At 39.3% G+C, this 24,828-nt stretch overlaps 1 protein-coding gene across 1 annotated transcript in view; it reads right to left on the bottom strand.

Annotated features, from left to right (window-relative positions):
* Positions 1 to 373: 373 nt before the first annotated feature.
* The window catches only part of LOC105471091 (F-box and leucine rich repeat protein 17), a 544,848-nt gene continuing 520,393 nt past the window's right edge, over positions 374 to 24,828 (bottom strand). Inside the window, exons 8-9 of the mRNA XM_011723457.3 lie at positions 23,085 to 23,227; positions 374 to 3,216 (exon numbers count right to left, since the gene is read on the bottom strand). Coding sequence (XP_011721759.1) covers positions 3,076 to 3,216; positions 23,085 to 23,227 — 284 coding nt within the window. The 3' untranslated portion in view covers positions 374 to 3,075. The remainder of the gene's footprint in view (positions 3,217 to 23,084; positions 23,228 to 24,828) is intronic.

Raw genomic sequence — 24,828 nt, 5'->3', positions numbered from 1 at the left:
CTTGGTTCTCATTCTTCGCTCTCCTGCCACCTTGTGAAAAAGGACTTGTTTCCTTCCCCTTCTGCCACGATTTTAGGTTTTCTGTGAGTCAATTAAACCTCTTTCCTTTATAAATTACTCAGGTATGTCCTTACAGCAGTGTGAGAACAGACTAATACACACTTATTTAAATGCTTGAGGTTTTAATCTTATCTCTATAATCACCTGCCCAATTAGAACCTCCTAAACTCAGTCTCGTTTATTATTCTGGGTTAGTCAAACCTACATAAGTCTGTAGTGAAACACACAAAAGCACAGACCACTGCATGCATCATACCCAACCAGCATCAGGGCAGTCATTTATTGTCTCTAAAATAAAACAAAAGACACAGTGTTTTGTTTCTCTTTTATTGCAACCCATTGCAAGGTCAAAGATTCACGGAAATATAGAAACTACAAACCGGGTGAATTTTCTTTATCCACTCAAAAAGACATTAAAGACAAAGGACCAGAATTTTCCACTACAGCAATATATTTCATAGTCTTTATTCTGAAAATACTGTTGACATTTTGGAGAGAATAAAAAGCCCTGCATTAAACGTATTCACATGTATTTATGACATTCTAAGCAAAAAAAAAAAAGAAACTCTATATTGCCCAGAAAAATTATTTTAAGCCTCATTTCAAAGCATCTAATGAGAACACATTCAATAACCATCACAGGATCACTCAAGGTGATGCCTTTTTCTGGCTGGGTTTTTTTTTTTTTTTTTTTTTTTTTTTTTTTTTTTTTTGAGATTAATGCTTTGAGGCTGGATATGGTATTTCTATGGAGTTCTACAAATGTACCAAAGCAGTTTTCCAGATTATGTTGCATCAGGCTTTCTGGATTAGTCAACATTTTAGAGAATAAGTGCAAGTCCCCACCCCACCCCACCCCGCAAGCTAAAGCATGTTATAGTGCTGTACTTTAGATGCAAACAATGCAACGTTTAAAAAATCAATTATACACTCTGAAACCATTTGACAACCAAACTGTAACACTCCAAAGGTTATTACAACTTTGAACTGAAATGGTACCATCTATATCATAGATGGCTCTCCCTTCTTTTGTCTTTTTTAACTATTTAAAATATAGTATGACATATATAAAAATTAAACTTCTGCATATTCCCTCAAGCTACTATTACTATACATACTGTCTTATAAATTAGTTTTGGATTAAAAATCAGTTAAAATATTGTGAAATCAGCTATTACAGTGGTGGGGAAGTAGATACGAAAATGATGTAGTTCAATGTGTAAGAAGAAATACAGTTTATTAATGTTAAACAGCTTTTTTCTTACACAAATTTTATTCCCTTCAAATTAAATTAGAAACTCATTTAGTGACGGGAAGAATACTCATGGTGCTTACTGACTAGATTTCCTAACTGATTGGGATTAAAACAAAAATGCCACATCAGAAACATGTTGACATAATCAAAGGAAACAGTTGTTTACAAAAAAAGAGAATCATTAGAAATCAGTAAATGGCATTCAAATGTAAAGCTATCTTTTGCTTCTTACAGCTAATGTCATGTTAGCAATGTGAGACTTAAAGAAAGTGAAACTCAAACCTCAGTATATCTGTTAAAGACCAAATAACAGTTATATTCACTCAGGGAAAAATAAATAGCAAATTCACAAGTTAGGGTTTTGTTTCTAGTTCTGCTGTGAAAGATAATCACTCTTTAGCTTAAAAAGGCTCCCTGATGTCCTCATTATAAATCTAGACACAGGAACAGTTATTTGAGCCTGAGTCCCTAATATGAATTAATTGTAAAGATGTGTTAAATCAAAACATATATTCATTTACTGATAGGTCTTGTCTTAACTGAAGCTGGCAATCTTTAACTAAACAAAGAAATGCTTATCTCTGACAAGTGTAAACAGAATTTCAATGAACGGATTTTCTAATTTTCCTTCTTAACGCATATATTAGCTAGCAATAGATCTTTGTAGTAGCACGAGAACTAGTCCAAAATGACAACATGCACATATCCAAAAAACCTGTTCAAAAACCCAAAGCAAAGCAAAAAAAGCAACAACAGTAGAAAGATTGTCTACTTATATCTCACTCATGAATCTTCTATTAAAGTGACTACCCTCTCGTATCTCAGAAATACACTTTAATAATTACCAAAATTAAGAAAATAATGAAATGATCTGTACTTCTTAAAATAATTGCACACCATTAATTACATTGGTGGCTTCAATGCTAAGATTAGTTTCAAATATCATTAAAATATATCCTGACCAGTTACTATCCAGGAAATAAAAGCTAACACAATGTTAACGTAAAACCAACTAAAATATTTAGTGCTCAACAGAATGCATTTGTAGAATAATGTATAATTAATTTTTGTGAGCTGGCCAGGGGAGTTCCGATTGTTGCCTCCATATAACAAATTTAGAAAAGGCTTTATTCTTTCTAGTCCCCAAGTCACCTACCAGATAGCAAGTTGGCCACCTGAGGATGCATGGAGTTAGGCAGTGCCACAGTGGATAACATGCTACCTCGGTGGCCTGGAAGAAGGCTTCTCTGTCAGGAAATGATCTGGAGTAGATGAGAGCCCCGGTGTAGATGTGCACACATGTGTGAGTATGTGAGAATGTAAGTGCCTGTACGTGTAACATCACTTCTATTGTAGTCGTCATCAGCAGAAGTGCACAATTCATCCCATGTAAAAAGAAGGCCTTCTTATTTGGACATCTCCAAGTGGCAGCAATTAGAAGCTCAAAATAATACATCTAATTTTTTGACTCTATATTAAAAAAACTTTTCTTTTTTAAAGAGAAAGAAGCCTTTGAAGTTAAAAACTAAAAAGTTTGTGGCTTTCATAATCTTTAATTTCTAAGAAAAAAAGCCAGCTCACTTGGGAACAAATGACAACTGCACTTCTGGTATACAGTATGCAAACAAGACACAAATACACATACTTGAACACATACAGACAGGCGACAGTTAAAACCCTTCCGAGAGATCAGCCCCCCAAATGTACAATTCTCCTTTGCTCTGCTGAATGATGCCAGTGGACTAGGCGGGGCAGGAGCGTTAGGAGGAGGCGGCAGACATGTTGGGGGTCCAGCCCATCTGATAGGCTCTCTCCAAGGTCCTCTTGCAGTCCTGCAGGACGGTGCTAAAGGTGATGTGGGGGTACTGCTGCACCAGCTGTTCCACCGTCACTTCGTTGACCTGCAAACAAAGAAGAGCCATCATCACGCACAGAGACCACCAACACCATGCCGCTGCCCATGCTCACTGATGTGCTGCGGCTGACTCACGGTGGCACAAGGAGCCCTGGCTTTGCTCCTCCTAGCGATGTGAGGAAGGGTTTTGTGAGAAGATATGTGTCCCCTTTCATCTGACCTTTCTGATCTCCCAGTAACACACCTGCCCTTAGGGATTTTTAAAAGACATAATATCAAGAAATCAAAAGTGTTTTCTAGAAGCATAGATGACTGTGATTTGTCAAGATCTTAACCATGTCCATTGAAAATCCAGTGCTTGGGAGGTGAAGAAGCAGTAAGATAGCTAATGTGCACTTGACTTCATCATCAACCCAACAGCCTTCTTAGGACAAAAATTGTGGAAAGCCGGAGAGGATACACAGGATTCCAGACAGAAGTGTTGGGGAAGATGTTTATTTTTCTTCCCTTTAAATGTTAAGGTACTGCAAACTTCAAGTGCCTTTGTGAAAAGGGCTGAAATGTGAGGAATCAATAATTAAAACATACATGGCTGGCAGGTCAGAGATGGCCCCAATAGACCTTAACCATCAAAGATACCACCTTGATTCTTGATTAGACAAGGCAATCAGACAGGCCTAATTAAAACTAACACCTTTACAATTGCTGTGCTGTGAAGGGATTAATTTGTCAATTATTTTTAAGCTGATTGCAGTGCATATCACAGAAGTAGACAGTTTTCTTCATCCTTTAGATAAATAAATGATTAACCTAAGAACCACAACTTTTAGGTAGCTTTATTTAAAATCTTTATTGAACACTTGGGCATTTTCAAATACATCAATATTTCATTTATACTGAGTAAGCTAGTCTGAAAGAAGGTACTTGTGATACACATTTTTGAGCATACCTCTTGATGTCCATTATTGGAAAAGATCAGGATCACTAGGAAAAACCTAAAACAACATCAAACCCTTGCTGTTTGCTTTGAAAGCCTGCTTAGAAGTATGATGATCATGAAATTCAGTTATCTGCACTTTTCTGAAATAGCATGATGTTTTCTAAGTGATCTAGAAAACTATGTTATCTGTTAATCTTTTTACATTATTGACACAGTTGATATTTCAACATTGTGTTGATGATACTAAATCTTTGCCAGAGCATTTCTCTATTTAAGAACTGCTTGTGTTTAAGTCAAATTTAACCAAGCCATATAACTAATTCTTTTTGTGATAAAGCTATGATTTATAACATTTTATTTTCAAAAGCTAATAAAATAATTTTGAATAAAAAAAGGAAAACTGATACACATATTGGAGTTGAAATATGAACTGATTAATTTAATATAATTTAAATGTGTGCTCTAAGTCTAGAGTTCAGACAGCTTGTAACAGTACATTTAGGAGTCATCTATCATCTGGCCTTGCCTATTCCTCTAGCATATGTTTGATACTATCCAGCCACTTGGCCTAGTTTCAGTTTATTAAGTTGTTCAAGTTCCTTCTGGTCTTGGGATCTTTACACATCCCTGGAATACTTTTTGCCCCACTTATCCATTATGATCCCTTTCTCATGCCTACTTCCTACTCATCTTTGAGTTCTTAGCTTCCAAGTCATTTTCCCAGCAAATTTGGATCACTGCCTTATCTCTGCTCCCCTCACTAAGTTACGTAAGTATTCCAGATCATTCACTCTTTCAATACTGCCTACTTTTCCCTCAGAGTACTTATTATTGTACTAAGTGAATTTATGATTGCTTAGTTTAATGTCTATTTCTCTTGCTCCAATCTAAGATCTATAAGAACTATGATGAGCCAGGAATAGTTATGAGTGAGTGAATGCTAAAACAAATACAAACTACAAATAAAAAATAGAAATCCAAGAATAAGGCAAAGCCAGACACTGACACTAACATACTAATCAAGAAGGCCAACAATTTCTTGAGGAACTCATATTCAGTTCAAGAATCTCCTCCTTCAGGGAAGCCCTCCCTAAGCAACCCAACCCAGAAGGTTGAGTTAGGCACCCCTTCCCGGTGCACCATGGCGGGCACCCTGCAAGGTCTGTCCTCTCTTTGAGCACTCCCACACTGTATTACAATTATCTGTCCACTTCCCTATCTCTTCCACTTGAATAGAAGTCTCTGGAGATTAAATATTGGCTTTTTATCTTTAAATCTACTAGGCAGTTCAAAATAGAGAAGAACTATGGCAACTATGGTTCGTATCATGGACTTTGGAAGCCACCAGAAACAGGTTTGAATCCTGCTTTCATGTTACTTCTTTTCTTTTTTAATCTACCAGGTTTTATTTTGATAAGATGTGATTAAGGAATCTAATTTTAGTTTTAAAAAAAAGTATACTTTAAGTTCTGGGATACATATGCAGAACATGCAGGTTTGTTACATAGGTATACACGTGCCATGGTGGTTTGCTGCACCCATCAACCCATCATCTACCTTAGGTATTTCTCCTAAGGCTATCTCTCCCCTAGCCCCTCACCCCCCGACAGGCCCCAGTGTGTGATGTTCCCCTCCGTGTCCATGTGTTTTCATTGTTCCACTCCCACTTATGAGTGAAAACATATAGTGTTTGGTTTTCTGTTCCTGTGTTAGTTTGCTGAGAATGATGGTTTCCAGCTTCATCCATGTCCCTGCAAAGGACATGAACTCAGTCTTTTCTATGGCTGTATAGTATTCCATGGTATATATGTGCCACATTTTCTTTATCCAGTCTATCACTGATGGGCATTTGGGTTGGTTCCAAGTCTATGCTATTGTGAATAGTGCTGCAACAAACATACGTGTATATGTGTTTTTATAGTAGAATGATTTATAATCCTTTGGGTATATACCCAGTAATGGGATTGCTGGCTCAAATGTTATTTCTGGCTCTAGATCCTTGAGGAATCCCCACACTGTCTCATGTTACTTCTTTAAGATTTGGTTTTTCTCAACTGTAAAGACAGGATAAAAGTACTTATCATAGGACCATTATAGGGATTAAATGTAATAATATGCCTAGCACTGTGACTCATATAAAAAGCCCACCATACAGGAGCTCTCACTATTGGAGGAGGCACTCAGTAAATGGTCACTGAATGAAAGAGTTAATTCATGATCTCTTAGGGCCACTAGTTCTCTATAGCGTTAATCAATATTGTTCCACCTTTAAGTTATCTCATAAAATAAACCTTGTTAACACTAGTTGTAATGTTAAAAATAAATTAATCACCAAGCAAAGAATAACTTTTAGAATGTTCTCCATGTACAAGAAAAATCTATTTTATCTTAATGCTTTATTGAGCAGATTCCAGAACTCTCCTTAATAACATAGTCTAGGTTTTAAGTAACTACTTTGGCATGGTTTGGATATTTGTCCCCTTCCCATCTCATGTTGAAATGTGATCCCCAATGTTGGAGGAAAGGCCTGGTGGGAGGTGTTTGGTTAATGGGGGTCTGCCCATCATGGCTTGGTGCTGTCTTCAAGATAGTGGGGGAGTTCTCTCGAGATCTGGTTGTTTAAAAGTGTGTGTGGCACCTCCCCCAACTCTCTCTCTTGCTCCCAGCCTTGCCATGTGACATATGTGACATGCTTGCTCCCCTTGCCTTCCACCATGACTGTGTTTCCTGAGGCCCTCACCAGAAGCAGATGCCAGCATTGCACTCCTGTACACCTCAGAACCATGCGCCAATTAAATCCCCTTTCTTGATAAATTACCCAGTTTCAGCTATTCCTTTATGGTAATACAAACAGACTAATGCATCACTGTCAGGAAATTCTTCCTTTTTTTAAACGGATGTTCCCCATGCTGCAGTTAGATGAGTTGCCTCCCTCCTGCCACAGACAAACAAAAGGATGCAGTTTTCACTAAGAGATGAAGTCATTTGGTCAGAGAGGAACCTTGGAAAATCTGTGTCACATTGCAAAGAAGTAAATGTAGTCCAAGCCATTTGGCATTCAAGGAAGTACTAACTAAAAATAAATGAGAAAAGAATGGAGCAGAGAAAACATTCAAACCCACTGTTAGCGATATGAACTCTTTTCTATGGTACATCTTTTCCAATTTATACACAGGTTTGTACAGAGTTTTGTACCTAGGGTTGACAGGCAATTTGCTTTAGAGGGCCAATTAATTTAAAAATAGAAAATATCTCTATGTGATAACTGTTTTCCAGGAAAAGGCACATAATTCACCTTAAGCAAACTTGATACATGAAGATAAGGATTTATGAAGTATACAAATTAGAGAATAATTGTTCACTTTAGTAAATAATTTCATGGTAGGGTTAATTTATTTTGCCAGCTTCCCCAGCATATTTTATATATCCTTTGATTTCCCAAAATGCAATTTACCTATTTCAACTGCACAAAGTAAAATACATCTGTAGTTGAGAATACAGATGATGATGTGTTTGTTCTCTGGCTTTCACAGGTTTGGGGTAAGAACTGACAATAATTTGACTTTGTGTAACTGTATGAAAAATGGCACCAGTAATCCTCTGTGGATATAATGTATCTTCTAAGCAATCCTTTTGCTAACTGTACTCTGTAAATTCTAGGAAACAAAGCAGTGGGGAAAATGCAAATATTTCATTTTAGAGCTCTGTTGGGTAGAAGTTATTCAGGGGAAATACACGGGATCCTATTTAGGGAGGGTTCTATCTTTTACTTACAATCTCTCCTGGCAATAGTGTGACAAATATTATACTACAGTTATGCTCATTTACTCCTCAGAAGCACAAATTATGCTCACCTTTTCTTTGTATGGACTCCATAAGTGCTTTGGTGCCATAGAGGATTCAGGTAAGACACCAGCAGAGCCCAAATCCTTTTACATCGTTATGTCTACATGCACATTTCTGCAGACATTTTGTCATGCACAACTCCACTTGCTAGAATGAAAAGAACCTCTCTCTGTTCCAACTCATAAAATATATGTAATATAAAAAGGGAACATTACAGATGAAGTTTTTTTTAAAAATTTCCCCATGATCCCTGGTTTTCTGTATTCAATTTCTTTTCCTCTTGCTGAAAACTATCAATGGCAACTCCTATATGACACATGAGATTTAAAAAATGCAATGTATCTTCCTAAAAAAATATGCTGCACTGTCATTTGAAGAAATTACTGTGATTAAAGGGGAAAAAACCATGTGCCACAAGTTTTTTTTAAATATAAGAAAGACTGGATTTTATACTTCTCTCCAAATGCTGCATAACCATAATTTACATTTTCAAAATGGTTATAACTCTTTTTAAGGTAGTAGCAATTTGTCTGGTATTTTAATCTATTTTGAGTTAACATCTATTAGCACTTTGTGAAAATGTGAGGCAAATTGCTATGCTAATGAAGGTAAATCACACCACAGTTTCATGATATGGCTGCTGCTCTTACGGAAGGGTGAGGAGAGAAACTGCAGTTACAGAGAGTCAGTGTAACCAATTTATCTAGGCCATTACAGTCTCTTTATTAATTTCCCCAGAAAGTTCCAGATAAGTGTAAACCCAGGCCTGACTTATCTCCTCAATGACACGTACTGTTCAATAGACGTCATTTCTGATAAAATTTGCAGAAGAAGCCATTTACATTAAGTGATTGTTACTTCCTTTTTAACTCAGGTTTTAAAAGAAGACATATTTATGATGGGGGAAAATATTTGACATCTGATTATATTAAAATCACAATTAAGACAAAACCACTTAAAGTTCTTGACAACAAGGAGAATTTCAGTCATCTCTTTGTTTTTAGTCCTACAGGCACTGTCTGGTATATTCTTGCCCATCAGAATACAGGCTCTATGAGACAGACGTTCTTGCTGGTTTTGTTCACTGTCAAATCCCTAGCACATAGTATATACTCAATAAATATGTGTTGGCTAAATTCACATAGGAGTTGTTCAATGAATATTTATTGAGTACATTAAAAAAGCACCAAATAGTACTGAGCCAGAAATTGTAGAGATAAGCTCACCTTGTTCCCAGACTGTTCAACTAGAGTGGTAGCAGTCTCTAAAGTCCTGATATTATGGCAGCCCCAAACTCCTTTAATCCTCTGAAGTTCATACCCATGGTGATTCTTTGCGCTATTGTCTTTTCCATCTGACATCACCAGATACCTCTTTCCAGATACATCTTCCCTAGAGTTTCCAATAATGTTGCACAGGAGACCAAAGCAGCTCATGATGGTGGTTTAGCAAGTTTTGCTGGGTCACGTGGCTGTCAGGGCGTACTCAGAAAATAACTAAGCTACGCTTTGGATTACCTGATGTCAACCCTCCACACTGGAGATCGTTCTTAAACCAGGTGTGTAGACTAAGAGACGTACTAATGATCCTGGACACGAGTCAGTTTCCAAAACTTGGCAAAACCCCACACAGTTCAGAGGATTTGACACCGGTGTTTACAGCATCAGCAGCCTGCTCAAGACGGCAGGCCCAGGAAGGCAGATGATTTGGAAATTTTGTGACATTTAAGCTCCCTTTTAATGTCATAGTTATCTGATGGCAAAGAGTAAATTGTGGACAGGTCTCCTGACTCAAAACAATGCCATTTCTATCTTCTGATTTCTTGGGCTTTGGGAGTTGGTATGCCTTCACCCCTATGTGGAGGCAAGTGAAAATGTGAAGGGCTCTCTTTTTTCAGTTGGTTCTGCTGTCATGGTAGTGTTTAGTATCTGATGCCTCAGAAGCGTGCAATGAATGGCAATCTCAGATAAGGAGAAATTCTGCCACCAAAAATGCCCCATGCCCCCACTGCTAAACACATAGTATTAGGCTTTTGCGTGTTAAGAGACAATCAAACCCTTCTCTTCAGTGTGGTTTATTTTGGCAAAATACTTGAAAACAATTTGCTAATGTTTTACTCAAATAACCAATAAAGCAAAATAAAAGTATGTCTCTGTTCAGGCAAGGATGGGGAAGACAAGAAGGGAATAATATTCAGTGAACATCTATTATTTCCCAGGCATCTAAGCATGAATACCCCTAATCAGACGGAATTTCTATTTCACAGAGCTAGTAAATGGTAGCTAGATTTTGAATTCAGGACCCTAACACACAGTGCTCTCTGCACTGTACCACATTGCCTGGCCCCTTAGGTAAGATGGTGTGGTATGGAAAGTGTCAAGACTGGGGTCTAGCTGATCTCCTGCCCTGTGAAATATTTACTGACATTCGTTTTTTTAATGAATATAAAAGAGATTGCAGTTTGCATATACATACATTTCAAAGTCCTTGACAGTGTTTTCAAAATGGCTGCTCTAAATGTAAATTATAATGGATCTCGCTTGGCCTGCAGAGTGGTCTATTGTGGAGCTGTGGGTTACCTGAGACTTTGAAGCATGATGGAAATGCGAAGAAGCTGCAGGACTGACAACAGGCCTTTGGATAGGCCATCCGTGACTACGCCAGAAACGGGCACTGCTTCCTTTCCCGTCTCTCACCCATAAAAACACTTTCCCTTGTTACAGAGGTAGGATGGCCTGCAAGCCAGATATGGCCCCTGCCTTCTTGTAGCTTATAACCCAGCAGGGGAGGAACAATGACACCAGCAACAGCAAAGCCCGGAAAGTGCTTTCTAGGGAAGTGCAGGTTGCTGCAGAAGGAAGCCCACAGTAGGCACCTGACCTGCTCCTTGAGGGCTGGAAAGGGCTTTCCAAATGAAGTGATATTTGGACTTCTGAAGGACAAGAAGGTGTCAGCCTGTGTACCATATCCACAAAATATGCACATATTATTCAGAGAAGAAAGGAAACCAGCTTATGAGCTAGAATAAAACAACTCATCAGGCGTTACTTTGTAAGCTATGCAATGTTTCTCCCGCCCCATCCAATGAACTCAAGTGTATACCTGCAGTAAGTTATTGTATCAAATAGCTCTGCTGTGAGGAAGGGAGGGGTGAAGAAGGTGGACCCCTTTATTTGCAGGTGGAAAGAGTAAAAGGCCCACAGTATATCTGTGAAGGCATCACAAATAGCACACTCAGCTCCTGCCTCCGAATTCAGGGCTTGGGCCTTCACACTGGTCTGTCATTCTTCACAGACTCCCTGGGTAATGTCACTCACTGCTAACAGCCCCAGAGGCTGACTCCTGGCGGCCCAGAAGCAGAGTGCTGTCTCTGGGGCAATACGCCTCCGGAGCCTGCTTCTCTCCGCGTTTCTTGGCTCTCTGGGAAACTAGTGGATATCTGTGGAACCTGGTATTCACCAGGTGCCAGCAAAAGTCATCGTGAACAATGCATATTCAAACAGACCTTAATGTGCTTTCAGCTGGTGCCCACAGGCTCTAAGATGGGCACATATTAAAAAGGATGAAATCAGGGTAATGTGAATTTTAGTAACACCCCAAATTTGCATGTAAATGAGGTGAGTCATCTAAGTGCAGTTTAAAATATTTTAAATAGGACACCAAGAAAAGAGAAAAAGAGCAGACGATATATTGATTTTTCCAGGATCCTGCACAGCTGACAACATGTGCCCGCTCTCTGCTGGCCTGTGTAGATTTTTATAATTCTATCTCTCTCCCTTTGCAGCAGGACTTCGCACGTCCCTGTTCAGGTGACATGCCACATTCTGCTGAGGTTTGCTATGGTGAGAGCAGGGAACTAGGAAACTGGTACCTCTTCAATCTCTCACCTCTTTCTCTTCAGTGGCGAGGCTAAGCTTCCTACCTTAGCACTTGGCTCCTTTATTCTCCCCTGTAATCAGCTTCACATTCCCTTCCTTCCCTCTTCCTTTCTCAGACAAACCAAGGCCTTCTGCCATAAACCCTACAGTGACTCATATATAGCAAACTTATGATAAATGTTTACTGACATGGGATGAATTAAACTGTGTCTACAAGGGCAAGAAAGATACAAACAAGAATAAAGTGGTTGTCGACCCAACTGCTCATTAGAATTACCTGAAGATCTTTTAGAAATCCCAGTGCCCAGGCCATATCCTAGACCAGTTATATCGGAGTCTTGGTGGACAGGGAGTCAGGCATCAGCAGTTGTAAAACTTCCAGGAGATTCCAAAATGCAGATCGGGGAGACCTACTGGTTTAAAGCCACTGACTGAAAAAGCTCCTAGAATGCACAGGTGATTCCTGTTCTTGGGGATCTGAAGGCAAGGTTGAACTAAGCACCTGCCCACTTCCCACGATATGACACCTCTGAGCTAGAGGTTCTGGGGAAAAGGAACTGTTGTTGCTATAGCTTATTAGCCCTTCTTTTTTCAAATATTCATCATTGTCTGAAACAAAATATGCATTCTTTGAATGTGGTAAAAATGGACTGGCTTCTTCTCCTTCAGCATCAAGTCTTAGATCTCTCATTAGGCAAAGCCAAAGGTGGCCTCCATCTGATCTTCCCAAAAGCTAAGGGGAAGGAAAAAAAATTCTCCTATCCCCAGTTCTCACATGGACCTAGTGCTTCCTCAGTGAAAAATCCATGATATGGAAGGAGAGGGTATTCATGATTAGGTATTTAATTTTTTTTTTTTTTTTTTGAGATGGAGTCTCGCTGTCACCCAGGCTGGAGTGCAGTGGCGCGATCTCAAGCGATTCTCCTGCCTCAGCTTCCTGAGTAGCTGGGACTACAGGCACGTGTCACCATACCCAGCTACTTTTTTGTATTTTTAGTAGGGACGGGGTTTCACTGTATTAACCAGGATGGTCTCAATCTCCTGACCTCGTGATCTACCCACCTCAGCCTCCCAAAATGCTGGGTTAATACAATTTTAAGAAAAGAAATTTTAAGAAGAAAAGTTGACTATCTCATTGGAGCCTAAAAGCAACTTGCTAAATCTGGGAGTCAGCTGACCACAGAGCATCCATAATGTACGATGCTTCATGCGTGAACCTCATACCGGTAGCCTGGGGTCTTTAAGGATGTGTTTTTCATACAGAGGTAAGAAATAGTACTCTTGGGTGGAAAAAAAAAAATCATCGAAAAATCCCAAAGTATACAATAAGACAGATACTGAGAATGCAATGAACCTGACAGAGGCAGGCTCATAAATGCATTCAACTTTGTCAAATGCAGTCATTCCATTTCGGAATCTGCAATGATTGGAAGTGCTATGCTCTGTCAATATCACAACAGGCCTGGCTTCATGCTGTCTCTTTTTCATGAAATGTGTGTTGCCTGTTAACACTAGCACTGCTTCTATTCACTTGAATTAGCACAGTGAGAAAGCAGCAAAGAACTTGGGAGGATGGGGATCACAGAAACGCCTGCAGTGTTAAGTGAGAATTGGGGCTTGCTAACCTGAAGCCTCTAATTAGAGATTAGTGTGACAGGAAGTCCAACAACCAGACTGTCAGAGAGAAAAATTAGTGACATTTTCATTCCCTGTATCACCAAGCTATCCTCCACTGAGAAAGATGTTTCCAAGCTATCCTCCACTGAGAAAGCAAGCTCCAGGTACACAACCATGGGTTGGCCGCTTTAAGGCCACAAACCACTGGACAGGACTTGGCCACACTCAAATCTATGTGTATGTGCATGTGGTGCAGATAAGAACCAGAACATAACGTATGTGGGACACCAGGATGGAGAAAGTTGCTTGGGGGAGTCATCTGTAGTGCTACAAATGATTCAGCAAATGATCAACAATTTGAAAAAAGAAAAACTAGGCCCCAATAAGATAATTAATGTAGTCACTAAGTGAGTGGTAAGTGCAATGTACTTATGGAACACATCTAGGTATTTCTAAATTAAACTCATGAAGTTAAGCTGAAAAACATAATCGAGGGGGAAAGCTCTCTGAACTAAAAGTGTGTTTTCTTTTGTGCATAATGGCTTTCTCGATTTCAGTTTTTATTTTCTTACATAAAGGATAAGGTAGTGGTAATCAGCAAGTGCACACTTGATGAAAAAAAATCTTTCTAAAATTGCCATTTCCATTTTGTAGCATTTACAAATTTGACCTGTTTCCTAAAACAAATTCATGATTAGCAAAAATTTATTCTGCATTAATGTGACCGGTAAATCTGTAGATTCAAAAACCTGAAAATAAGTGCTATTCTTGGTTTTCAGAAGATGAACTGTACATAAATCAGAGCGTTGCAGGGCTGGGCTCTGAAGGATGCCAAGTTCAACCATGCAGCAGATGCTGAGCTCATCTGAATGTCCTGATCCTCCCGGGGCTTGCAGCTGCCCTCACAGCTCCCCAGCTATACAGATTTCATATGAAATCCAAGGGGGGACCTTTCTCACTTGTTTATTTATTTTCCTCTGTCTAGGTACTTTTTACAATCCATTAAATTATTAAGAGGCAGTGGAATCTAATGATTTTCAAATTTACTTTTAGCTGTATAATACTTTCACAAACCAAAACTGTAGATTTCAAGTACATAAAACAATAAGAATGGGGCTGCTCTGGTTGAAGAGAATGCAGATGAGAAACACAGTCCAATCTATCCATCCATCCAGCATGCAATACATATTTATTTAGCAACTAGTGTGTACCAGCCACTGTGGTAGGTCCTGGTAATATAACATAGAAGGAGAAACCCACAGATCTTATATTCTAGTAAGGAGAAGGAAAGAGATGAAGGTAGGAAGGGTAAAAATCAACCACTACAACAAGCAAGAGCTAATGTTTATTGCTTGCTTCATAGGAAGAACACCACACAGATTAATTCACTCCACTCTCTCGATGTGAGACAGATGTATTATTTTCATTTTACAGATGAGGGAATGGTGGCACAGGGAGGCGGTGGGGAACGCAGAGATAGCAGCAAAGCTACAGTCTGGTGAAGTGGAAGACAAGAGACAAGCATTCTCTGGCAGGACGGAGTGGTTATCATATGGATGCTGCTGCCAAGAGATGGGGGAAGTGAGAACAGAAAAACGGCCACTGCATTTGGTGACACAGAGGCCACTGCTGACCTTGAAAAGAGCAGCATCAGTGGCATGGTGTGGATGGAAATAGTTCATAACAGGTGGCGAGAAAGCAGGGAAAACTGTTCCTAGACAATCCTTTTCAGAAATTAAATAGAATGGCAAGAAAAGAGGCTAGAGGACCACGGCTGAAAGCTGATGTAGGATCAAAGTGAGGCTCTTTGTTCAGAAGAAGCATAACCTTGGGTGTCACTTAAAAATAAATAATCAGCAATTTTACAGTACTGTAGCTGCCCATTTGCTTGTCCTCTCCCAAGAGGCTGCAGGCCCCATGGCATAGGGAGTGTATCTTGTTCACTGTTCTTTTCTGACCTATCACCTATCACAGTGACTTGAATATACTAAGTCACTCAATAGATATTTCTTGAAGAAATCAACTATTAATAAAATATATGATAAAAATTGGAGGCAGGAGAGGCTTCGTTTTTCTCTGAAAAATTGCTTGCAAACAGGAACAGGATTTTCTCTAGGCACAGCACAGTAGGCCCTGAAGACCTGCTGCTGCTGGATGGCCAGGCCTGGCATGTGGGCTGAGCCATCGCTTACCCCACCTGCAGTAGTCCCTCAGTCACCTGGTCACTGCAGGCTAGTCTTGTTGCTACTTGGTGAAGTCAGGTGATTAAGAGTTCTGGGATCTCATCTGAGCTCTGTTGAGGAATTGCTGCTACCTATTCTATTTTTAAATTCGAAAACTAATATGATCCTACAATCTAATTCTTTCATATAATTACTGAAACCAAATCAAAGCTCCAAGGAGATTATTTACTGCAAAGCAATGACGCTCCAGGGTGCCTTCAGGCAAACTCCAACACAGCAATCTATTCAACCTACGGTATTTGGGGAACAGTAGGCTCTCTCCTTCCCCCTTTTAAAAGCAAATGAACAATTTCACTATCCATCAATCCCATAACAGAGGCCAGCAAAACATAAGTAGCTACTTGCAGCACATTCCCTTAAAAGGTTCTACACAGATGTTGATTTTCCTGAAAAACCAAACCAAACAAATCTCAGCCTGGACATTGACTGGCTGTTTGACTTGGCAGGTCTTCACTCTCTGCTCACAAGAAAGGACTGACTCCTACCGGTTCCACGTTTCTTCTTTCTCTGTAAGTTTGGCTGTAATTTAGTGAGTCCTAATGATTAAAAACAATTCTATTATTTTCAAGAATTGCTGCCTTAGTCTCAGGAGGCCAGTTCTTCTATGAAGATCTAAGCTTGTGAATTTATATTCATGGCTAGACTATTATGAACCTGTTGGACAGGTGATTAATATAGCAGACACAAGATTCCAGAGCAGGTATGTATATGTGAATAAATATAATGATAATGCTAATAGTAGTTAACATTTATTGAGTGCTTATAGTGTGCCTGACTTTGAGCTAAGGTCTTTATCACAATATTTCATTTAATTTTGTAACAACCCTATGGGATAAATGTCATTATCATCCCCATTTTTCAGTTGGTGAATTTGAGGCTTTTAGAGATTAAGTCACCCAAGGTCCGGGAGAGAGTAAAATGATGGAGGTAGAATTTGAAAACCTAACAGTTTGACACTAGTGCTCAACCTCTTTTATAAAATTCCATATCAATGTTTATTGGTTTCATATTTAAATACTGGAAAGGACTTATAGTTACCACTTCTTAGAAGTTCAGGTGAACAGGGTTGGAAGAGGAGGAGATGGGAACACTTAACTAAAATGAGGTTGAAAGGTAACCTCTGAATTTCAGCTGATGTGTTTTTCCCTGTTTCAATTACCAGGAATAATCAGGAGAGGGTTGTAAAATGCGTTTTAAAGTGCTCCTATGTGAAAATCACCTGGAGAAACTGTTTCATCAGCAAAAGGAACAAGATGCTGATGCTTCAAGTGAAGGACTGAAGTTCAGATTTTAGAGCCCCAGCTGCACTCTCACCATTTCTCATCCCCTCTTTCTTTTGGGGCCACATGTCATGTGGGCTGTCTGAATAAGGGTTATGTCACCCACAACAGAGGACTGCACAGTCTGATACAGTTAGACCACTCCTGCCTTATTCGAATAGAATGTTTTCTTTTCTTCTTCTTCTTTTTTTTTTTTTTACTTTATTTTCTTTGATACAGCATCAATTTTAAATCTTACATTTTGGCTATGGGCAACGTGGAAACAGCTGCGCAGACAAGGCAGGGAAGAGGAGAGTCCCTGCAGGTACACGCTTTGTTTCATGGCTGAATTGCTACCAAAACAGTCCTGGACACAGTGCCCTCAAATTATTTTTCTCTGAAACTGATTTTTCCAGTTAGTTCTGTACGTTAGTTACAGAGTCCTATATTATTTTCCCCATAGGGCTTTCCTGCTCATGATTCCTAAACAAGCTGATAAAAACTCCATTTTCTCCACAGGAGTAGTTAAGTTGTTGAGGCTTTCGCTTACCGTAATTACTTCCTGAAATATGCAGTGGTCAATTTTTCCTGAATATTTTTACATTAAATTGGGCACCCAAAACTTGGTCCTAGATATTTTCAGGTGGTAAAGCAGACTCCTGGCTCGAAAGAGCTGATTGGTTTCTATCACTTGCTTTCTGTATTGGCTTCTTATTGATTCGATTTAAGAAAATCTCTCTCCCATTTAAAAATGTAGAACTCCATGTGAAAACCGGGATTTCTTATGTCCTGGAGAATATAGCAACATTTACTAAAAGAAATCACTATTTCACTCCTCAACTAAGAACTTCAGGAATTGGGGCAGGTAAGGAGAACAGTCTTGGCAATGTCAGTTTGATGAGAAATGAATTAATTCGATTATTTTCGTGGTGTGGATCAATAGTAGTCGGCCTCCACAGAGGCCCCTGGCCTGAAGGCAGCTGGATAATCAATAGGCTCACACAGAGGTGGCTCTCCTCTCTAGCAGCCTCTCTCATCTTTTCTGGGCGGGCTCTTCACGCCTGTGTAATTCTAATTTATGTCAACTAGAAATCAAAGAAATTCCAAGAGGCTTTGGTCATAGGACATTAGGGTGGACCTTTCACAATCTATTTATGTCTGTTCCTTAAGTAATGTGGCCCCCACAGCCCTCCAGGCGCCTCTACTGGCCAAGGAGGAAAAAAAACCTCCCAGCAGAAGGGTAGCCATCTGCTCCGGGCCATGGCAGAGGCGTGGGGTTAGGTAAACCGAGGCACACTTTCTCCTCCCCATCTATAACTATGCAGGGACATAAGAACCAAGCATTTTAAGCAAAATGCTTTGCCAAGAGTGGCTCCCTCAATAACGCTCTTTAATGATACCCCAGACGCTGGCATTTTCAAATCAAATGAACAGTGTATAAAATTAGTTCTGCATGAAGTTAAAAAAAAAAATAGAAAGTGAAAGGGAGCTTTTAAAAGCTCCAGCATTTCTCCATCCAACTGCTTTTCACAAGGGTTTGGCATTTGAGAATTGCTACGTTTATGATGTTATTCACTGCTCATAATTCAGGCCTGCATCTCCAAACTTCTGTATTAACACACACTGCAGAGGTTTCCACCACGACACTTTACCACCGAGGCCTCGCAAACTAGCCAGGCTGCCTCTGGTGAGGGCTGTTTTTCTGCCAGTGCCAGGCCATGGTGCCTCCTCCCTTCTCATCAACCTTGTCACCCCAAACATTTTTCATTAACCTTGAACACTGCATTTCCATTTGTCCTACAGCTTTCTCATGATTTTTTTTTTGGTCCTTTATAGTTTTGTTCTCCATCCAAACTGCCTTATAAGAAATGAAGAAAATATAATACAATTACAAGAAACAGATCTATAGAGAATCTAGAATTCACTGAAGTCACGAAAAACATTTCTATGACCAAAGCTTCTGTTTATGATTGCGGAAAACAGAGTGAACATACTGCTCTTATTAGAGAGTTCCGTTGATTACACAAGTATTTTTAACTAAATCACCAAATAAATGTGAGTTAAGTTGATAGGTGATTTCGGGTCAACTCTAATTCCCAAGGTCAAGTAAGCCTTTGAACAGTCTTTAAGGATATAAGCTCACCCCAATTCATCAAAGCCGTCTCACACAGCGTTTTCTTCTCTTGGTTCTTACAATGCACTAAAGTTTAGGAGATTAAGTGGCGTCAGCTTCAAAACCCTCTAACATGCTTATCCATCCAGCAATCAGAAAAGCTACTCAAACAGGGGCTTCCTAATGCACTTCCTGACTTTACAACTGCATGGGGAATGCTGCATTGTTGAATGACTGGAGGACTCCTCCCCAGGAATCACCAATGTTGCAGCCAAACATATTTACTGCAGTTTCGCTTAGCCCTTGTTTGACAATCCAAGTACATGTTGCTTTCATCTGCAACGAATATGTTTAACTTTTCTCATTTGTTCTCTGATAACCTCCCAAGAGAGATGGGGGGTGGGGGTCGTGGGGGGAAACACTGTTTTCCTACAACAAATACAATGCATTTTGTTATTCTTGCAATACCTCAAAAGCTGAAATGAGGAAAAAAGCATCAGTTTGGTAAAGTATTAAATATAAGTGGCCCTCAATAAACTGACTGTGAAAGAACATGCAACTAGAATGTTCTTTCTCAGAACCACAGGATCACAGAATACCAGTGCAAGGGTACACAGACTTCACAAACCACATCTCTCTCCAGTGCAGGGATCCCACTGATGCCATTCCTGGCCAAGGAATTTACTGAGTAGATGTTGAGGTTCCCTGTGCCCTCCATTGGTGCCATTGGTGTGCAGAAACACAGAGGAGAACTCTAATGGGTTTTATTAGTGGTTAGCAGATTTGGTTAAAGTAGGGAGAAAAGTGACAGGGCCAAATTAATTTTGTTCTTTAATGCTTTGCTGGCACAGATGATCATAGACAGACAAGAGATGGTGTATCTTCTTCTCCATTCCCTAATCATAGTTTTTCTGTTTCCTGTTTCTATTCTTATTTTTCACCTTTATTTGTCTTGTTACTTTCTGTTTCCCTAAGTACTTGAACAGTCTTATCTTCAACTCACCCTATTCTCCCACTGCAAATCTTTCTGCATCCCTGTGCTGGAGTAGATGGTTAATAAATTCATTCCAAATACTGAGTGTCCTACAGAGGCATTAGTTTTCCATTGCAGAGGTGTGTAGAAAGTATAATTACTAACATCTTTATATAAAAAATAATATTAATTTTAAATTTAGTTGAGGAAAAAGCACAAAGGCAAAGCATTCTCTAATTTGAGTTTTTTTTTTTCCTTTCTTTCTAATTTTCTTTCAAAATTGAATAGCAGGCAATACAATTTTTTTTTTTCTCATTGGGAAATTCCACTATCACAGCACGGGTTAATATAATGATATTGATGATAAGAATAATCAGTAACAGATCATTTTATATATAATAGACATTATTCTAAGTGCTTTACATATGTTAACTCATTTACATGCTCATAATTCTACAAGATAGGTACTAGTATCCTCATTTTGCAAATGAGGAAACAAGCACTGAGAGGTTAGTAACTGCCCATGGTGACACAACTAGTAAGTGCAAAACCCAGATCTGAACCTGAACTCTGGCTCCACAGACTATACCCTTGCTACTAATTTCTTTTCTTTGCTACTCAAATCTTCCTTTGAATCTTGATGGTAACTTAAAATCTGGAGATGGATGGCATCATACAAAATCTGAAAACTGAATAGCTACTTTACATTTCCATCCAACTAAACCAACAAGCAGGCTTTTCTGTGCAAGCCTTTACTTGTGCTTTGTGTGTGGTTTGGAACTGTCTTCCATCCTCACAGAGCCTCTCGTATTTGGCTCTGAGCTGCTTTAAGTCTGAGGAAGCCAGACAGCAAGGCTGGGTCCAGCATCTCCCTGGGCTGTGTTGCAGCAGGCTCTGACCAGACGGCATCATGCTGGAGCCAATGGGTTCTCAGAGTGGCTCTCTGGTTAGAGAAAGGATTCAGAGGCAGCCCAGGGAAAGGGCTAAAACCCTTAGGGATACAGCTAATCTGTACAGTGTCACTATTTAATTTTGGACTAATTTGCATTTGGGTAGAAAATAACCCATTTCTTAACTAAAAATCAGCAAAATGCTGGTCAGCAAATATGTCGGGAATAATATTCTCCTGTAGTAACTGTAACATACAACTTCTACAGTGTATCTCTGAAGATGGAGCCGATCTTAACCATCTAAAGATTACAGATTAGAAATACGGCAATTTCTGAGAATTGTTGTGGACACATATGCATGAATGCTTACATTTTGGTAGCTTTAGTTAGACAGCATTCACGTGGCAGCTTCTGCTGGAAGCTGAGGAGTTCTGCTGTCATTGATTCCTGTTTCTAGAGCACTGTGCCTATGGTGGACCCTTTAACTTGTCTTAAAAGAAGTCATTTTAAAGTGGCAGGGTTAGCAGCAGCATTAGGTTGGTTAGTAGAAAGATTTGTGGGAGACTTGCAAGCCCTGGGTCTCAGTGCTGTTGCTTAGTTACAAAGTAAGTCGCTTCCGGGCTGGGCTGAGAATATATAACATTTCTCTAAACATAACTAACTGGCAAAGGTCTAGTATAAGCTGGAATTCTAAAGTGTTTGGAGAAAAGAATTAGTCAATTAACAAAAAATGACAAAGGACACAAGGGCTTTGGGCCATACTTCATTTGCCCCCAGATTTGCTACATTTAGAAAATGCATGCCCTTTGAATGGCAAGTCTATTTAGTTTCACATTATTTTGCTAGATTTGTTCCTAATCACCATTTATAAAAGTAGCACACATGTGTAAATTAGTACAAGATGGCTGCACTTTCTGAGCAAGTGTCTGAACTGGACCTTTTCTAAGGAAGCAGTCCCTGTGGCCAGAGAACGCCCCCTGGGTTGTGCCAGTAGCACTGGATACAGACTCCAAAGACCCGGCGTGAAGTCTTGCCAGAGTATCCCTGGGCCACTGACTGGTCTTTCTGAGCCTCCATTTTCTCCACTTCACAATGCAAATAACTATTTCTTAGACTTGTTATAGGAAAAACATGGAATAAATAAAGAAGAAAACATCTGTGGAGTGCCTGGTGTCTAGCATAGGTTTTTTTTTTTTTTGGTTTTTTGTTTGTTCGTTTGGGACTCGGTCTTGCTCTGTCACCCAGGCTGGGGTGGTGTGGCGCAATCACGGCTCACTGCAACCTCGGCCTCTTGAGCTCAGGGATCCTCCCACCTTAGCTTCCCTAGTAGCTGGGACTACAGGTGTGTGGCATGATGCCTGGCTAATTTTTTTTTTTTTTGGTAGAGACAGAGTGTTTTGCCTTGTTGCCCAGGCTGGTCTCAAACTCCTGGGCTCAAGTGATCCTTCTGCCTTGGCTTCCCAATATGCTGGGATTACAGGTGTCAGTATAGATTTTTATTATCTGTTTTCTCAGTCTTCAAAGGGTCCCACATTAAATGCTGCACCATTTCCTAAACTCATGCTCACATCGCTGGTCAGCTCCACAGGCCTTCCGCCAGGACCTCTGGAATCACTTCTTATCACGTGCTAGGAGTGGCATCTGATGTATGGGGAGATGCAAATTCCCACATATCCCCTCACTGGCCCTTTCTTGTTCCCGAGTGGCCAGAATACATAGATGTTCAGTAGCAAAATTACACACTTGTGAAAAACCAATTTGGCACTGTTCTTTCCACCTTTACTGTTGCTGGAAACTTGAAACACAGAATATAATTTTACGGTTAGACCCTGAAAATTGCAGTTTGTCATGTAACCTTTTACATTTTGGTCCATGGACTTATAAATAGGATGCCAAACTCTAAGTTGACTCTATATATATGATTACTTTTTCTTTCTGCTTAAGCACAGAATTATTAAGTGGGGAAATGCAAAGATAATCCCAGATTAGTTTTCAAAAGCAGGCGAACAATGCATAGCTATAATTGTATATATATATATAATGTATATATAATATAGAATATATGGGGGTGGGGATAGAGAAGGAGAGGATACGACATCAAGCTATTAACTATACTGATATGTAGAAAGCAAACAACTTGATAGTCAACTCTTACTTTATCACATCTCATCAGCCCCAAATATCTCAGAGACTTGCTGCTCTGTGCAATCAGGGTGGCTCCTTGGTCTGTAATTTCCTTACACCATCCAACATCCACAGTCTCTATTGTCATGCTGTACCGCCCAATGGCTATCAGTGCTGCAAGAAGGGACAGAGAGAAAGCATTAACGTTAGCAGTGTAAGGGAGCTCTATCTTATTATGACTATTCATCTCATTTCCTCACTAAATTTGTTCCTGAAATTTTGTGTGTAAATGAATGTTTTATAAACTAAATTAAATTTGAAATGCTTTAGGAAAGCTTCCCTATGACAAACCCTTTTGCAAAGTGAATAATCATTCCATAATTTCCCTTTCATTGGACACAACCTTTTATCAGTTTTATTCATTACAAGGTTACCTGTGCTTTCAAACATGCAGCTCTGCAGAAGGAATACATTAAAATGAATTACAGATATAATGTTTAAGAAAACCCAAGTAATAATTTTACCCAAGATAACTTTAATTTTTTTTTTCAAGAAAAACCCATGTAAACACCGTTTTGAGGAGTGTTATACTGCATGTGAATGTCTTTACCAATTGGCATAATTTTTTCCATCTGCTCATGACCTATAAAATGTAAAAGTATAAAATATTTTTCACATTAGTACTTCTTGGGACTGTTAGGAATTAAGAGTACATCATACATACAGCTGATTTTAACTGGTGCCATGCTAGAGTTCAGTAAAGGGAATGCATTTGTTATGGTGAATTTCCTCATCCTATCAGAAGTCTTCCTTCTATTAACATATAAAATGAAGCCTGTCATCTGTAAACCATGAGAGTATCTGTAGTCTTCTTAGCTGTTTAGCATTGTACCACCACTAAAGTGCAGACTCTTATCCCATAATCTATGACATGCACTACTAATCACTGCAAAGCCCCACAGCCCATTACCCCATCAGAGTGACCAGTTGGTGAATGTGGCTCTTTTCTACCGACTTTGATAGATGTGCCCACCTCTATATTTATGGAGCAGAAAAACAAATTTCAATACTCCAGCACCAGTTTATGGTGCATTGGTTTGTGAATGAAAACCCTGAAAACAGTGCCACAAATATCAAAAAGAAAAGAGAAATGGTTTTCTGATAATTTCCTCCTTCTAAGATAGCATAAGTTGATTTCTGTGACAATAAAGGTGAATGATAGTTCCCAAAATGTGTTGACTAGATGGATAGAGTTAAGTACTCATGTTAACAAATGTCTACTCCTACAGCTCACAGAAGAGAATATTTGGAAAAGTCTTTCTTTGCTAATTACCTCAGTTTTTTTTTTTTTTTACTAGAAAACTCATGTCTGTACATTCCAGTAGGAAAGCACTCCCAAGGAGCCAGATATTTAATGTTTATACAAACAGCAATCATGACCCCAGTATTTTCCAGTGAAAATACAATAGAGAGAATTTTTTTTTAAAGTTCTTTTTGTACCAGTTTGTTAATGTTTTCATCTTTGTGCAGGCTGTTTTGATATTTAAAGTTTCCCAAGGGATTTGGGGATTTGCCAACTACTAAAAGTTTGCAGAAATGGTCTGAATACTATCTTTGTGTAGAAGGAGCAACATCCCAGTTAATTTTGGTGTCTCTGACCTAAGAAAATTGTTCTCTCTGGTACCATCATAACTTTCATTGCTTATGATATCCTGAAGATCTGCTAAGAAAAATGAAGTAGGGGATACATAAAATAAATCCCTTTTAATACAAAG

Source organism: Macaca nemestrina, chromosome 6 (genome assembly GCF_043159975.1).
Source record: "Macaca nemestrina isolate mMacNem1 chromosome 6, mMacNem.hap1, whole genome shotgun sequence".
Classification (NCBI taxonomy): domain Eukaryota; kingdom Metazoa; phylum Chordata; class Mammalia; order Primates; family Cercopithecidae; genus Macaca; species Macaca nemestrina.
This window is presented reverse-complemented; position numbering and strand designations above follow the sequence as displayed.